At 36.3% G+C, this 17,672-nt stretch overlaps 1 protein-coding gene across 1 annotated transcript; it reads left to right on the top strand.

The window, feature by feature from the left end:
• The first annotated feature begins 16,093 nt into the window (after positions 1 to 16,093).
• Positions 16,094 to 16,966, top strand: LOC133333045 (activity-regulated cytoskeleton associated protein 2-like). Its single transcript, XM_061541380.1, has one exon. It carries the CDS (start codon positions 16,094 to 16,096, stop codon positions 16,964 to 16,966), a length of 873 nt encoding a protein of 290 aa, XP_061397364.1.
• Positions 16,967 to 17,672: the final 706 nt, after the last annotated feature.

Raw genomic sequence — 17,672 nt, 5'->3', positions numbered from 1 at the left:
GTATCTCTGTTTGCACACACATACGTGCATGTGTAAGCATTGTGGACAGAACGGATATGTTACCCTTGTTCCTGCTGATATTATATTTCCCATAGCCAAATCAAAAACAACAAAATACAACTCCTTCAGTGCACAAGTATTTATATCATGAAGGGTCAGCCTGCCATCCTGCATTCTGCATTCTCTATGTGGTAATAATTCACTGCTACTGGCTTGTAACGATGATAACTGCAACAATGGATTTATTTTTAAGTAACAACTGGACGGACGAAGACACTCACTTACAGCCAGACAGACGCACAAATTGGTTTTGTCAATTTGACATTATAATAGATTTAGCAGTTCAGTTGAAATCTTCATTATGTTGGACGTGCCAAAGTTCCATCTCCCTGTACGGGGAGTTGACAGTGTGACTGAGATTTTTGTTTCAAAGTAAATGAATGGTTTTGTGTGGAGAAATGGTGTACCAAATGATAGATTGTCTCTGCACGTTGGCCTTAGAACTCTGGTCACTGTGAATGCGAGTAGACTGACTGTTGAATGTACACAACTGGTAAATTGAAATAAAGATGAACTTTGTTTAAACTTAAAATTATTCAAACGGATGGGTGTTCTTTTTTTAACAATTCTACACTAAAGTGTCAACAGTAATTGTATATAATATTAATTTCAGAATCAGATTGAAAAATGTTAATCCTATCCTATTAATTGACCTATATTGGTACTATTTGCCAAAAAGGAATATTGAGTACATTCGAACAATGTTTCCAATGATATATTGAAATTTGCTGGAGATCCACCATTATTTTATTGACATTTATTTGCAATTGAGTTTCCAACCACACGACGGACCGTATTTTAATTAGAATATAGGGGACATATAAAAAGTGGACCCATGCGGATGTTGTAAATACTAAAATCCTAAAATATCCAAAATCAGGCGAATTGAATGACCAACCAAACATTGCAAAAGCTTATATTTTTACTAGCCTAGATCAAATCCGAATATGGGACTAAATGGTCCACTCCTTCTGGTACCTCTCCCAAAAAGGGTCAAACTTTCCAATATTTACAAATCCAATATGAGGCGAATGGAATGTCCGATTTGAATCAAACTTTGCATTACCTATTATCTTTACAAATTCTAGATCAAGTACGAAGGTGGTACCCGTCAGCTCCATACTTCCGGTATATCCCCCACACCGGGTCAATTTATACCAATAAAAGAGTAAAGGGATTGACCAACTGACTTAACGATTCATCAACGCCCAGACAAAATGGCTGAAACTAGATTCTTGAAATTTTAGGTGAGGGACACCCTTGGTCCAAAGGTGTCAGATAAGTACTAAATGTTGTACAATTTGTATTTGGCGAACCGGTAGAACTAGAACTCTTAAATTTGAAATGACGATCACTGATGGATTGTAGAATAGATGTAGCAAAGAGTTTTCTTAGAAATTCCAACTATAAGTATCAAAGTACTAAAATGTACTAAATTTGGTACAATTTCGTAGCGTGTGAATGAATTGAGCAAAAAACTTGAAATGTTGAATGCGAATTAAAGTTGAGAAGTAGGGTCGATAAAAGAATGTGGTTTCGAAAGCGTTTTCTAATGCATACGAAAAGTACTAAACAGTACGAAATTTGTTACAATTTTATTTGATGAAACGGATGGAACTGGAATCCTGAAATTACGATTACCGTCGGAATCTAGCATATCGATATGTAGGTAATTTTTAATTATGTATACGATAAGTACTTAATGGTACTATATTTGGTACAATTTGGATTTTGAGTGAACCCATAGAGCTGGGATCCTGAAATTTGGAATTAGGATCTTTGCTGGAGAATAGGATTGGGGTATGTAGGAAGTTTAAAAAAATCGTACTAATGTGCACTATATGGTACCAAATTTGGGTAAACCAATCTTGAAATTTGGCTTTAGGATCACTGTTGGGGTGTAGGATTGGGCTATGTAGGAAGTTTTGGAAAATCCTACTAATGTGAACTAAATTTAAGAAGGTTTGGAAATTTGTACTAATATGTACATCGTACCAAATTGGATTTTGAATCTTGAAAATTGAAGTTAGGATCATTGTTGGCGTGTAAAATTGGCTATGTAGAAAGTTTTTAATCAATTAACACATAATAAAATTTGAGAATCCCTATCCATATTCCATCTTAATCCACGTATCTCTATCTTATTTTCCAATTTTGTGAATCCTTTTTACTATTTCCATGAGCATCGGAAATATTTACATAACCCCTTTACTTTCTATTTACCCATACCCATCATTAGTCCAACTGTGTATTTATTGGAATATCAAAAATGTGTCAATAAATTATTTCAATATTTTTTTTCTAACAAAATTACCAACAGAAACATGCTGCGCCCTGTGTGAGCTTTTAACGCTAATTTACAAAATCCACCATTAGGGAATACTTATGACCAACACAATAAGATATTGCTGTGAACATTACATTACAGTAACAAACACACGCACAATCACATGCATACGTATGTGCAACACTGTCTGCTGCAACACACATTTCCAATTTAATGGGATGCGGAAACGACCAACAGTGACCAACAATGTTATATTGCATCAAATCGCAACGGAAAACGATACTGATTGTGTGGCAGCCGTTAGTCGAGGTATGTATGGATGTGTGCGTGTGAGTTATCATATATTGCATTGTGTGTAGATGCGTTTAGAAATATAATGTCCTTTGTCACATAACTTCAGGAAATTTGCCTTTTATGTTATGTGGATGTGTGTCTGAGTCGGTGTGTGTGTGTCGATGTTGAAGATACCTACAACAGCTCCATGCATACCTTTATCATTAGTGGTCTTCATATCAACTTCCCCCCTTTTGCAGTTAGTCCCGCATAAATCTTTCGAGATACATTGTGAACCGGCAACATGACTCTATAGTACATTACTGTGTACACGAGTGTGTGTGTGTATGTGCGTGTGTCAGTCGAACACACCTGAAAGTTTGTAACTGGATGACTTAGTTTACGTGTAATGCTTAATCTTGCATACTTTTCCTATCGTTATTCTTATAACTACACAAACACATACACGAACTCTCACGTCCATTCAATTGGCGACCAACAACAACCACACATCATTGCAAACATACAAATTTTCAAACATGTGTTACACACACTTGTCAACAACATGGTAAGAAATATGTATGCATATTCCTGCTGAGTGTGTTTGTGTGTGTGTGTGTGTTGATGTGCGAATGTGTGTATGTTCCAGCGGTTGTATGCACACTTTTGAGAAAATTGAGAATTGTGCACTGTGTGCATTTTATGTGCTCAATTGAGAATGAAATTGAACGTTGAGATTTACCGGGAATATTTGTATTTGTGCGTAACTGCGTGTGTCCGAAACATTTATTGTGAACAGCATAATTCCCTGTATCTTGCAGGTCCTCTTCGGTAACCAGGACAGTCTATAGTTCAGCCATTGGCACCAGAAATATTATTGTTATTGCAAGAAGGTTTTAAAAAATCAGCTTCTTCAACGAAATCTTAAAGGTGAAGTACCTGAGAGAAGAACTTCTTCACCTAATATGGAATGACTTCTTTATAGAAGAGCCGGAGATCTTCAATAATCCATATGTGATCGGGAGAAAATTTTGTCCACCAATTACCAGAAGTAAATCATTGAAGAAAAGACTTGAAGGTCTACTTCATAGAAGAGCCGTAATTTTTCTTCATAGAAGAAACGAAGATGTTCTTCACAGAAGAGCGAAGATCTTTTTCATATAAGAGCCGAAGCCCCTCTTCCAAGGAGAGCTAAATATCTTATTCAAAGATGAACCGAAAGTTTACTTCATAGAAGAACCGAAGATGTTTTTCACACAGGAGGTCTTTTTCATAGACGACCTTCTTCGTCTTCTCCATTGCAGAATACTTGGTCTTCGCTTCTATAATCCATATATGATTAGGAAAAGGTTTTTATAAGGTATCAGAAAATGTAATCCTTAGAAATCCTCTACAGGAAACCCGAAAGTATTCTCCGAATAAGACCAGAATGCCTTCTCCATAGAAAACCAAAAGGCCTTACCTATAAAAAATCAGGAGACCCGCCTCATAAAGACTATGAGATATTCTCCATAGAATGACATCAGATTTTCTCTATGTGAAACCATAGGAACTTCCCATTGAAGGCCATAAGGCCATTCGCAATAGAATACCCGAACGGCTTCTTTATAGGCCAGAGGGAAGTCTATCGTACAAAGGAATTTTTCACTGACCACCTTAGAAGACATCAATGCCTCCTTAATGTTGGACCACATATATTTACCCATGGACTAATAAACACTCGTTTTAAAAGCCAACCTTCCCGTAACCCCAACCAAAGGCTGTACATTTACCTTTATTACACTAAATAGACTGGATCCATGGCAAGTCCCCATAATACTATTAAGGTTTTCTCTGGTGCATACCTACACACACATCCATCCTTTAGTCTCTTGTTATTTTTGGGACAAGTCCAAAACCTAATGTACATTAGTGTACGGTACAATGTAGCTCCTCCTCTCATTATCTTGAATGCGTGTGCGTGTCTCCGCTTCGTCACAGCCATCTAAACTTTCTTTCGCCATTGTCCGTCCACTCACAGCCGACTCCAATCCCTGCCATGCATGGAGTTCCAGTTTTCGACTCATCCATAACATGGTTAATTGTGCTAATTATTGGCATATTTGTTGTGGTCTTTCGGATCGTTTAGGACAATTGCTTAGATTTATTTTGATGTCCTTGGTGTCAACATTTGGTAATTCCCTTAATGACTTGTCCGCATTACGAATGGTAAGTGGGTTTTATTGTTGGAAATTTTACAAAGCGGAGGACAGACAGAGAGGGAGAGAGAGAGTAGTCGACTCAGAGGATTTGAACAATTGTCAGGATGGCAAGCGGTCAGATAGTCAATAGAATCATGGCCATAGTTCTTAAGATCAACTCGTGGAGTAGAAGTGCATGCAAATGGCACGAAGGCATATCATCGTCGTCGTCACCATCATCAGCAGAAAATAATTGAGTGCAGGATACCAGGAACATCACTTCACTTTGTTGTTAATGGATGTTGGGGAATTATTGGGTGTGTGTGTGCATTATATGGATATTAGCGGAAATGTATGCATGCATATTGTCTAGAGAGTACAGATAATTATGAAATTCTGCATAATGACCAATATGTAATGGTGTTACAATCAAGAGTATTCCTTGTCGTTAGAACAAGTAAAGAAGATAAGTGTTCTATTATAAAATGAGGGATCGGATGCTGTCTTTTTAAGCAGTGATTAGAATCCAATAATAAGTGTTTTCACGTTCCAAAAATAATCTTTAGGAAAACAATACCCCTGGGAATTTTAAAAGGACCTTTACAAGAGTATAAACAACAAACATGGCGGATATAGAATAGGTTGTATCAAAAAGATCAAAACACAGTAACATTTATATAGTATGGAAAATCTGCATACATTGCGAAGACTGAGAGAGATTATATTAAAAAATGGCTAATATTGCAATGCACACCTGGCAAAGGATTTCCTATCTGAATTATAAACAATTTAAAACGATATTGAAATGGGCCGTTCCGCACCTAATATCGTTTTTATACCCTTGACCATGAGGCTCCTAGGAGAAAACTTATGTTATGATAGTACCTTCAATATACCGAAACCAGTAAGGGAAGTAGTGAAGTCGGACTGGGCCAACTATATTATACCCTTCACCACTTATACTCTGCCTTTTCGAAAGAACATTGACATGAAATTAAACTTGAATATGCGATTTTTATGCCTTTCTGGAGCCTATGATAAATTTCATTTCTTTCGGCAAGTTTAGAGTCGTTTGCGTACAATGGGACAAATTTATCTAAATCTATTTAGAGCAAACCTGATACACGCTATTCAGTAGGCCGCAAGCATCAACATTTAATCTCAATCAGACACCCGTTTATACAATTTACCTAACATCGAAAGAAAATATATATGTGGGAGCTATATCTAAATCTGAACAGATTTCAACGAAACTTAGTACACTAGTACAAAATGCAAAAAATCTCTGCTGCAAACATAAATGTACTGTGAAAAAAAATAAATTTCTGGGGGCCCAAGGGCCCTCTGGCTACGTCGCAGCTCCCAGTTATTTGGTATTTGTTGATCACCCCTTCTTCTGTATTCCATGATTACTAGGGTTTGTTCCAATAATCCGAATATCTAATTATTTGTGGACAATATCATCCCTCGTTTATTAAAAGGACTCCCCCCGTTTCAACCCACACCATACACTTGGAATGTTATACAATTTGACAAGTTGTTGTTGTTTTTTTTTTAATCGCAGTAAATAAGTTATGGCAAAGCTTATACGCTCGTTTTACGAAACACTTTTGATCTTTGACCATTTGTTACATATTTGAATATTAAAACTTAATCTGTCAACCATTGTCCCTTTTTACACCCCCTCCACCCCAAATCCCAAACCAAATGCTCCATTTTCATTTTTCACAAAAATAAAATGTGTGTGTGCAAACCACTTATATCACTGAGACAATAATCCCTGCGATATCCTTTGTTGACTTACCACTTTTTCCAGTTATTTTCCTACTACTCTCTCAATAGAGATTCAATAAAATAATTCCCTAAAAAGAAGTCGCTACCACAACAACGATAACGACAACTACAGTTGGCCACAATTTATGGTAAAGTTTTTTTTCTTTTTTTGTGGGGTAGCAGATTTAAAAAAATCCTGAAAAAAAACACCAGCAACGACAACAACAACAACCCAAAAATTTTAATCCTTTCTAATACGAAGTATATGAATGAAATGAATTTCTAGGAATGTAGATGATTTTTTGGTTTCTATCGATAAAAATAAAACTTCTACTACCTTCAATTGACCCCTGGTTTTTTGCTTTGTTGTTCTCCCCAGCACCAGCATTCAACTAGGCCAGCAGCTTTAAAACTTATTCACGGTGCCAAAGAAAAAAAGATCAAATGCCAAATATACTTTTTTTGGTTTTTGTGTTGATATGTGTTGTGGTGTGGGTGTATTTTCTTCTCTTCTCTTTTTTTCTGGTGAAGATTACCTAGAATTAAATTCCACGGATGCCATGGCATGAAAAAAGGTATGGCTTAGCCGAAAATACATGCAAGAAGGGACCGTTCGAAAAAAAAAACGGAATCGTTACCACAAAACTAATCCTCGTCTAACGAGACAAAGTTGCGATATTCGGCAAGAAAAACAAAAAACGAAACTCACACACCAACACAAATATTTACAAAAGGAAAGCTAGAGAAATGTGTAACAGCTTAAAATTTGATTTGTGTCCGGGTTGTGGTATGGCCCAGATGAAGTTAGATTGTAAAACGACCAGAAAAAAATAAAACGGAATATGTATGTGTATGAGGGTAGTGAAAGGGATCGTTGGTCATTTGTAATGCTTCAGGGCCATCGTAGAAACTCACATAGCTGGAAATATCGAAAGGGACATATGAATGATGCAAACTTAAAATCTATAATCGGAGAGATGTGAACTTCTATGTGGGTAATTGTAGCAGGTACTAAAAAGGCGGTATCTAGTAACTATTATGTTTCAACTTATGGGTCAAATGTGGATATGACTACACTTAGACATATAAGCACTACAGCTTGTACCCTTCATCGAACAAAATTGGACTACCTTGATTTTTTTTCTGAACTTAATAACCACAATTTTCTTAATTCTCAATTTTTATTTAACGATCCTCGTTCGCACAACACTGCCTTTGTCTTTTGCATACTCCAACATGAAATGGAAATCACAAATACAAACAACAAAAAAACGCAAAAGAAAATAACAAAGAAATGTGTAATATGTTTTCACTTACTTACCATCGAGGAATAGCAATTTTGCAAGCCTTCAACCGCACAACATTGTCTTGTAAAAAGAGCATTACAGCTACTCTTGATCTCAGTGTGTATATTTCACGCACCAAAATAATAACTCACACACACACACTCACAAGGTAAATATTTTTTCAAAACTGTTTTAAAGATTTTCTCATATCCTCAATTTAGTTCCGACAATGGAATTTGAATCTGAAAAAAAGTAAATCAAAACTCTCATAAATTTCATATTGAAAAATAAGAAAGGAAGACAAGCAAATGCTAAAGAATTGATATTTCAATTTTGTCGTCAAACACCTGTGCACATGGGATATGCAGGCAGGTATGCTTGAAGATATTTTATAGTTGGTTGCAATTATTTGTACGTATTTAAAAAATAAATCGATATTATGAGGACCCAGAGATCTATAGGGAATCTACTGAAGTCCACATGATGTTTAAATCTATAAATTATATTTTACCTATAGAATGCCACAAGATTTTTTATTTCTATATAAAACCTCAGGAGTCTTCATTCTATAGAGCACGAGGTATCCTGCCAAACGAAGTTCATACAAGATTTCAATATATAAAATACCTCCCTGTGGTCTACTTTAGACACACAATGGACCGCAGGGCATCTTCTGTATATAGAGTACCCCAGCCTTTCTAAGGCTGTCTTTTATATACAGAATATACAAGGAATATTCTGTCAAAAAAGGCACAATTGATAAATTGTTTATAGAAGACAATATGCAGTCTTTTGCAGAATCATATTATGGGATATTTTAGCATTAAATAAATTTTGCAATGCAAGGAAAAGATCATAATCGTTTGTCATATAATGGCGGATGCTTTAAAACTTCCCAACCAAGCTCCCGAAGTTTCTGGCTGTGAGTGACTGTAGATGTGTGTGTCCTAGTGGAACACGACACCTCTCCTGTTGAGTTATCGCATGTGATCCATTTCTCATCTCCAGATACCATCCATTTATGAAATGGGCACATCTCATTCTGTTTGGCGAAAGCTATTTTTATACCCTTCACCACACTGTGGTACAGGGTATTATGTATGTGTGCATATGTTTGTAACAGACAAAAGGAAACGAGATAGACCCATGGTTCCATTTGAGAATATGCATAGAATCACTTTCTAAGTCGATTTATGCATATCCGTCCGTCCGTCTGTCTGTCCGTCCGTCCGTCTGTCTGTCCGTCCGTCTGTCTGTCCATGTTAAATTGTAAACAAAGTACAGGTCGCATTTATGATTCGAATCGGATGAAACAACGTACTACGTACTAACTTAAGTCTAGAATGATATGTGCAAAGTTTCGTGAAAATCGGTTCACATTTAGATATAGCTCCCATATATAGCTTCGCCCGATTTTAGGTAAATAGTCCACTAAAGTCCCTGGAAATCTTTTGATTTGCAAGAATTTTAACATAGTGTACTGAATTAAGTCTAGAATGATGCGTGAAAAGTGTTGAGAAAATCGGTTCAGATTTAGATATAGCTCCCATATATATCTTCGTCCGATTTAAGGTTAATGGTGCATCAAAGTCCCTATATATCTTTCGATTTGAACGAAATTTGGCACAACGTATATATATAGAAATTTAACACAGCATACTAAATTAAGTATAGAATGATGTGTGCAAAGTTTCGTGAAAATCGGTTCAGATTTAGATATAGCTCCCATATATAGCTTCGCCCGATTTTAGGTAAATAGTCCACTAAAGTCCCTGAAAATCTTTTGATGTGCACGAAATTTGGCACAGAGTTATGAATAAGATCGATAATGATGTCTGTCAAGTTTCGTGAAAATCGGTTCAGGTTTAGATATAGCTCATATATGTATTTTCATCCGATTTAATGTAATTGGCGCACCAAAGACCCTATATATCTTTCGATTTGCACGAATTTTGGTATAGGGTACTGAATTAAGCCTAGAATGATGTTGCTAAGCTTCGTGAAAAGATCCATAGCTAGACCGATTGACACAACGTACTGATGTTATATAAATTAGTCTCTGGCAAGTTTCCCTGAAATCGGTTCAGATATTGATTTATAACAAAACGCGTCGTCTGTTAGGATACATATGTAAAATATACCCAAAGTGGTGAAGGGTATCATATAGTCGGCCCAGTCCGACTTTACTACTTTCCTTACTGGTTTTCTGTTAATTCAGGTGGCACCCAAACATCGAGCTTCTTTTTTTAATCCATGTATAAAAGCAGTTTTATGGTCGATGTTTAGCTCCTGCGCAATGTTACTACTGCTTACATGCCGGTCAACTTCTATAATTTCTCCGATTGTATCATAATCGATTTCTTTTTCCCCAACCTAATATTTAAAGAAGGTCACAAGACGTCTTCTTTTTATATAGATAAGTAGAAGTTTCCAAACCTATTTCAGACCTCCTTTCTAAACTCCAACAGTAATATTAATTCCAAATATTTAGTATTCCAGCCCTATCGGTTCACCCAAATCAAAATTGTACAAAATACATTTCGTATACATAACTACAAGATTGCAAAACTACGTACTAATCCTAGACCCCAAGAGGAATCTCCAAACAGGAAACTCCAAATTTCAGGATTGTAATTCTATCAGTTGTCCCAGAATTCAAATTGTTTCAAATTTAGTACACGTAAGTACGAATTCACAAATTTCTAAGAATACATCCATACCCCAAATCCTACACTCCAACAATAATCATTCTAGATTTCAGTGATCCAAATCTATCGGTTCACCTAAATATAAATTGCACCAAATTTAGTAGAAATTTCAAAAATGTCCAACATACCCCAATCCTATTCCCCAGGTGTAATCTTAACTCAATATTTCAAAATTCCAGCTCTATTCAAATTTTATCAAATTAAGTACAGTTTAGTACTTTTCGTATGCTTTCGAAACCAACTCCTTCTATCGACCCTATTTCTCAACTTTTTAGTTTAGTTTTGGTATCATCCTCCGTCTCCCGCCCTCACTTGGCGGTTCTTAGTTTTGCAACCGTTTGACTACTATTTCTGTGGCTAACAACTGCCGTCTCTCCACTCACTCCATTGTGGTTATTTTTTTCTTTCCATTGTTTCTTTATTTTTGACACTGTTACTGAACTTTGCATTGTGTTATAAAATTCGCATATGTATTTTCCAAATTATTTCGATATAAATACAAATACAATATATCAAACTAGTGTTGAAAGAATTGGTCTTCTCCAGAAAGGAAGAGTCATTCGTAGATAAATTGTGCCTCCGGTGCATATATATCTATAAAATATCCTTCCATCTACAGAAGACACCATTTACCTATAAATGAGTCTTTCATTTCTGTCTACAAAGTACCATTTTTGTCAGGTAAATTTCAGAATTTTATACCAAACATGATTCAACCTTTTCTTCCTCTTCTTCACCCTTCGTACCCTCCTCCAATTTGTCTAAAAACATTTAAGGTGTCAAAGTTTATTTGACGTTTCGGCATATTTTCCGTATTTATTCAATGAAATTCCAATGTCAAGGTTGGTATCGCTACATATTTCTGTAAAATTAACTTTTTGTGTGAATACAGTCAACCTGGAATTCATTTAATTCCATTTTCTGTTATTTTCATTTTCATCACTTCTACATCAGAGATTACAAAAAAAATGAGAAAACACAAAACCAAGACACAACTCACTTTGTTGGCACATGGCGACATGAAAATCCACAAAACTCTTCAATCCATCTCCATTCCACTTGACAAATACCAAACGTGCCAATAATGATCCTTGAAATATTTTGACAGACATCTTCAAGCACACACACATACACACGAGCACCACCACTACTCTTGGCCACCACTCAAATAGATTTTCATAGGTTTTCATTGAATTCCTTCCATCTTAGTTTAGTTTTTCTTCCTCTTCCATTCTTCCTCTGGGCGCTGATGATTCTCTTTCGGTGTGTGTGTGTGTGTGCGAACATTTATTTTTGTTTGTTCTTCTTTGCGGCCGAGTAAGAATTGTGCGTCATGTCCTTGCATCCAGTGGCAGTGGTGTTGGTGGTTTCAATGAAATACCTGTCAGTTGATCTATGCTATCTAGCCACAACGGCCGCAACTTTATGCCATTTAACCTATTTGACGTATGGTGACGACAACGGTAACGTCGACCAAGGCCAGGACACACAAAGAATGCATCGGCAGCCACAGAAGAAGAAGATGAATAAGACAAAATATGCAGCGGTGCCATTGAATAAATATTGGATCAGAAAGCCAATTTTCCGTGTAGTTGAAACCATAAATCCGCATATGAGTGATGGCTTAAATTCAATTGTTGTCCTGGTGTAAACGGGGATTGAGAAATTATTCTCTTCTTCATCGATGGCAAAGGAGAATGATGAATATGTGTATGTGTGTAATACGTACACAAGTCAAAATAAATCACTAAAAAACCCATACAATATTTTGTTGGTATTTAATTAGTATGAGAAGAAGTATGATGGATATTATTTTATATTTGTGGTTTTCAATCAAACAATACGTATTTTTAGTTATCTTCTAGTTATATGAGACACTTTTTAGTTCTCCCATATACAGTAGACCCCTTGTCATTCTCTATAGTTTGAAGACAAGTTGTGAACTTCTATGGAAAGAAGACCATGGTGGCCTTTTTAGGCAGGGCACATCTTTTGGTCTGTTATCGCTATAATACCAATTTAGTAAGCATTAGTCATTCATTCTATAGATATCTGAACTTTGCACGACTGTAAGTTTATTTTTCCATATCTTATAATCATAAGAAAGTCACTATTTTGTCCAAATATATTAATTTAATTTACTATCAAAATAATTTTCCCACCTTGGTCTACTTTTTTGCGCAAATATTTTCCTTTCTCTTTTTTGACAGTTCCACAATGTTTTATTTTGGTAGGGGAGGACCCTCACTTGGCGTTGTACGTTTTGCAACCGTTTGATTACTATATCTGTGGCTAACAACCGCCGTCTCTTCACTCACTCGATTGTGGATAGTTTTGCTTTCAATTGTTTCTTTCTTTTAGACACTGTTACTGATCTGTCCATTGTGTTATGAAATTCACATATGTGTTTTCCAAATTATTTCGATATAAATACGCCCTGTGGTCTTTTGTGGAAAGAAGGAAACTTGTATAGAATAATCAGTATTTCGTTTTATAAATAAGTGAATGAGGCTTACTAGAAGTAACCATCGCACGACTGTAAGTTTATTTAGCCTAAATAGGTATTCTGCAAGAAGGAATGGTCTTCTGTAGACAGAAATTAGATCTTCTTTTGGACAGAAGGCGCATGATATATACGGAGGAGATTATCTCTATGCAGTAGCGGTCTTCTGTAATGGAGGGGTATCATAGGTGAAACAACCTACTGTAAGTTTATTTAGCCAACATGTGTCTTTTGCAAACAGAAAGGGTCTTCTGTAGACAGAAATGACATATTATTTTGAGCAAAAGGCGCATGATATATACGGGCAGACATGAATGAATTGACTCAGAATGTGATTCTATGCATATTCTCAAAAGGATCCCTGTGTCTATTTCGTTTGCTTTTGCCTGATACAAACATATTAACAAATACATAATACCCTGTACCACAGTGTGGTGAAGGGTATACAAATTTCTTCTGCAATAGACAGTTATTTGTATAGACCCCAAAGGGTTATTCTATCTTTAGGGACCACTATTTTCTAGAAGGTCTTCTATCTATAAAAGGGCACATGGGTACTTCGATCTTTAGAAGGCAATCTATCATGCTCTATTTCCAAAATTTTCTAGAAGTCGATTTTCACAGTCCTCCCTAGTTACCAATTTTTTATCATTCAAGAAATTTTGCAGTGCAAGAAAAATATGATAATCGCTTGGTGTCATCCGCCGGACTGTATTGCGGATGCATTAAAACTTCCCAACCAAGCTCCCGAAGTTTCTGGCTAGTCACTATAGATGTGTGTGGCCTAGCATTGTTCTGGTGGAACCCGACACCTCTCCTTTTGTCCAATTCGGTCTTTTCTGGTCAATTTCTATCTTCAAACGGCCAGCTGTTGACAGTAGAGATCAGAATTTAGAGTTTGGCCATATGGAAGCAACTCCAATAAATAATCGTCTTCCAGTCCCACCAAATGCATAGCATAGCTTCATCGCTCTTTTACCACGATCATTTTCGCACAGGGTTATCGTACGTGATCCATTTCTCATCTCCAGTCACCATTCCAATTGGCCAAGGGTTCGCAAATGCAAATTCGATCCATCCCGTTTTTTTTTCTTTTAATTGGTGTGGCACCAAACATCGAGCTTCTCCTGGGCGATGTTACGACTGCTAACATGCCGTTCAACTTCGATAATTTCTCCGATTTTATCGACATTTTTGAAGACCGGCCTAATTGATTTCTTTTTCCCCCAACCTAATATTTTTTTTAAAAGACAAGAAAAGAAGTATTTTGAAAGGAAAACTCTTCTCAAGATAGCTTTACTATTTATGGAAGGTGTCATGTATCCAACATATGAAGAAAAGATATTCTCTTTACAGACTTTTTTATATAAAAAAAGTAATTCGATCAACTAATGAATTCTATTTTCTCCAAAATATCGAATAAACATATCCAAAATTGAATATTTATCCCAATTCTATTTGCATTTGCAAACTAACATTATTCGGCTATGCATTGAATTTGTTTCCAACATTTCATTTTTAATTATTGTAATTTGCTTGTCATTATTTGTTGTTGACATTTATTAAAATCTCTGTCTATGATGTTATTTTGATTGTCCCATAAATATGGCCTAGTTTTGTTAGTGTATGCGTATGATGTGTATGTATGTGAATGCGGGTTTTATTTGGATTATTTGATGTTAGACAGCTTGCTGTGTTAATATTTTTATTGATTAGTAATCAAATCCTCTGACATTTAATTCCATTATCACAAAATCTGGGTATTTCATTTTATTGTTTATTTGCTTAACAACAAAAACAACAACAAAACTGGAAAAAGATTTATGAATTTCCAAAAAATTATGAAAACTGCATGTACTTGATTTATCGCATACAACAGTGGAGGGTAAAACTAGGAGGACTATAGATGGTTATGGAATGATGCAAATGCTTTAAAATTTGCATTACATTGAATGGCAATGTCTTTCCAATAACCAACATATAAATAAACTATTGATCGATATATTAACTATATTTTATATATTAACTATGTAGCATATGGACTTACATTATCATTATAACATTATATTATTATTACATTACTATTACATTACTATATTATTTCTTTACTATTAGTAGCTTTCTATATTTTATTACTACATGTATGTTAACTATTCCATTAATTTATATTTCAATGCGTTCTACCTTAATGTAATAACAACACACACAAAAGCAACCCTTGTACTTTGTTCATTCGTTTTATGTTACGCTCAGCAACAGCATAGTTTATTTTGTTTTCTATCAATATCCAATGAGTACATTCTTGTACAAGCCGTTACCCATCAACGAGGCACTACACTCACTCTCATGTTTGTTGTTGTTTTGTGATTCTAGTTAACACTCATGATATGTGCAACGGTTTGCGCATTCCAAACTATTTGGCATTCTTTGTTTTGTTTATGAGTTGGTTGAGTGTGCGCACGTTGATGAGAAACAGCTTTTACTCATTGATAAAGCTCAGTACAAATTATGTAGAGCTTTCTGCCTATAAAAGGCGTGCGCTCGATAAGAATATATTCATTATTGCAGATCACTTGGTTGAGGTAAGAAGTACTTAGCATTAGATACGTTCTGGTTGTCAGTGCGGTACTCTGAAAATTATAAAATTCAAGGAAGTTCTTATAGGGGATTGCTAGATACGTTCACAGTGTCGGTAGTGCCCATAAGAAAATAATTGAATGTACCAAGTGTTCTGACTGTTGCAATCATTGTATCTTTTATTTTAAAATTATAAATAAAAGACTTAAAGTAAAGCGGAGATTTTGTGTCTTATTATTTGGAAAGGCAACTATATAGCTGGTCCCTGGAGGCACGGACTCTCCTCCCTTTACATTTGGCGCCCAACTTTAGAAGAATCGCGAAATCTGAGAAGACTACAGCTGTGGACAAAATTATTGTCGAATTTTGGTGCAAATTTGGAAGAAGCCATTGATATAGACAACCTGGAAGAAATTTCACGGAGAAGTAGTTCAAGATTAAGAAGTATGGCTACTGCAACGCTTACAGCAGAGATGTTGGAGAAGTTAATGCGAACTGTGGCAGAGGCAAACATCAAAGTAAGTTCGTTTGCAAACTGCAGCGCGCGCTACAGCGGAGAAGGTGATGCAACGAAGGTGGAGGAGTTTATATCGGCCATAACCACTTTCAAGATGGTAGAAAATGTGAGTGATGAGAACGCAATTAACGGGATGCCGATGCTTCTACTGGGTGATGCTTCAGAATGGTGGGCTGGAGTAAAAGGTAAGGCAAAGAAATTTGATGACGTCGTGAAGATGCTGCGGGACTCGTTCTGTCCTCCGAAACCAGCATGGCGAATATATGCTGAGATCATGGAGGGTAAGCAACAGAGAGGCGAAGCTACCGACAGTTTTATTAGAAAGAAAAGAGCTCTATTTGCGAAATTGACAAAATCACCAAGTGAAAATGATCAAATCGATATCATTTTTGGTATGCTGAGCATTGACATCAGAGATAGAGTGTTCCGGCACAAAGTTTCAAGCTTTGACGATTTATTAAAGGACGCTCGAGAGGCGGAAAATGTCATAGCAGAAAGACAAAATAATGACGGTGTTAAACCTAAAACATCTGGATCTGTCAGATGTGCTTTTTGTCACAGAAAAGGGCACAAGGTAGAAGACTGCTTCAAAAAGAAACATGTTGAAGACGAAGGACGAAGGAATGCGATTTCGACCGCCCGTGAGAATACGTCTAAACCTAAGATAGCATGTTATGGTTGCAACGCTCCGGGTGTAGTGCGTGCAAACTGTCCAAATTGCAAATCTAAAAAGGATGGCACAAATGATCAGAATGTTGCCTACTTCAATAGGATATGTAGTGACTTGGTTCAGTCAATATAAAATTTTTCGGATGTCTTGGACAAGTTATAATAGACACGGGTGCTAGAATGAGTGTAGCTAGCGCAAACATGAAGGAAATCATGGATTGTAATGGGTGTACTTTCCATTCTTTGCGTATGGACATAAGCCTTGCTGATGGAAGCAGATCAGTCCAAGAATGTTTGGCTACCACTTGTAAAATGGAAATAGGAAGAAAAACTGTTGATATACAATTTGTCGTTTTGCCTAATGCCCGACACAATCGTACCTTGCTTGGTACGGATTTTTTGGAAAAGGCAGGAATAGTATTAAATATGGGTCAAAAATATTGGTATTTCGAAGAAGAGCCGGAAGTTCACTACCTTTTTGCTGAACCATTGCCTCTACACTTGAACCTAATTGAATCCATAAAGGTGGTGAAGAAAATTGCAAGTCCCAATGCAATCCATGCAGCAAGAATTCAAGCACAGAAACGAAAAATGGTGGAGCAGTCTCCAGATCGGTCTATGCAAAGCAGCAGTAGATATATTTCCGATTTCGAATATTTTGGACCAGATATAGGAGGAAGTGACTACTCTCCTCACTCAATCCAAGCAATTTTTAAGGACTCCCTTCCCTTAAATGAAAGAGATACTCCGGAAAGACCAAGAAGCAGCAAAAGAGCCACGCTGACTAGCAAACCAGCCACAAACACGACTCCTTCCCAGAAAGACTACTGTGATGCTAT

The sequence above is a fragment of the Musca vetustissima genome, unplaced genomic scaffold (genome assembly GCF_032173495.1).
Source record: "Musca vetustissima isolate MV318-11 ecotype Yass unplaced genomic scaffold, APGP_CSIRO_Mvet_v1 utg25784, whole genome shotgun sequence".
Lineage (NCBI taxonomy): Eukaryota > Metazoa > Arthropoda > Insecta > Diptera > Muscidae > Musca > Musca vetustissima.
Note: the sequence above shows the minus strand (reverse complement) of the source record. Positions and strands in the feature narration are given on the sequence as shown.

Bases quoted from the DNA above. Each gene is read 5' to 3' on its own strand.
- LOC133333045 (XM_061541380.1), top strand. From the start codon at position 16,094: ATGGCTACTGCAACGCTTACAGCAGAGATGTTGGAGAAGTTAATGCGA.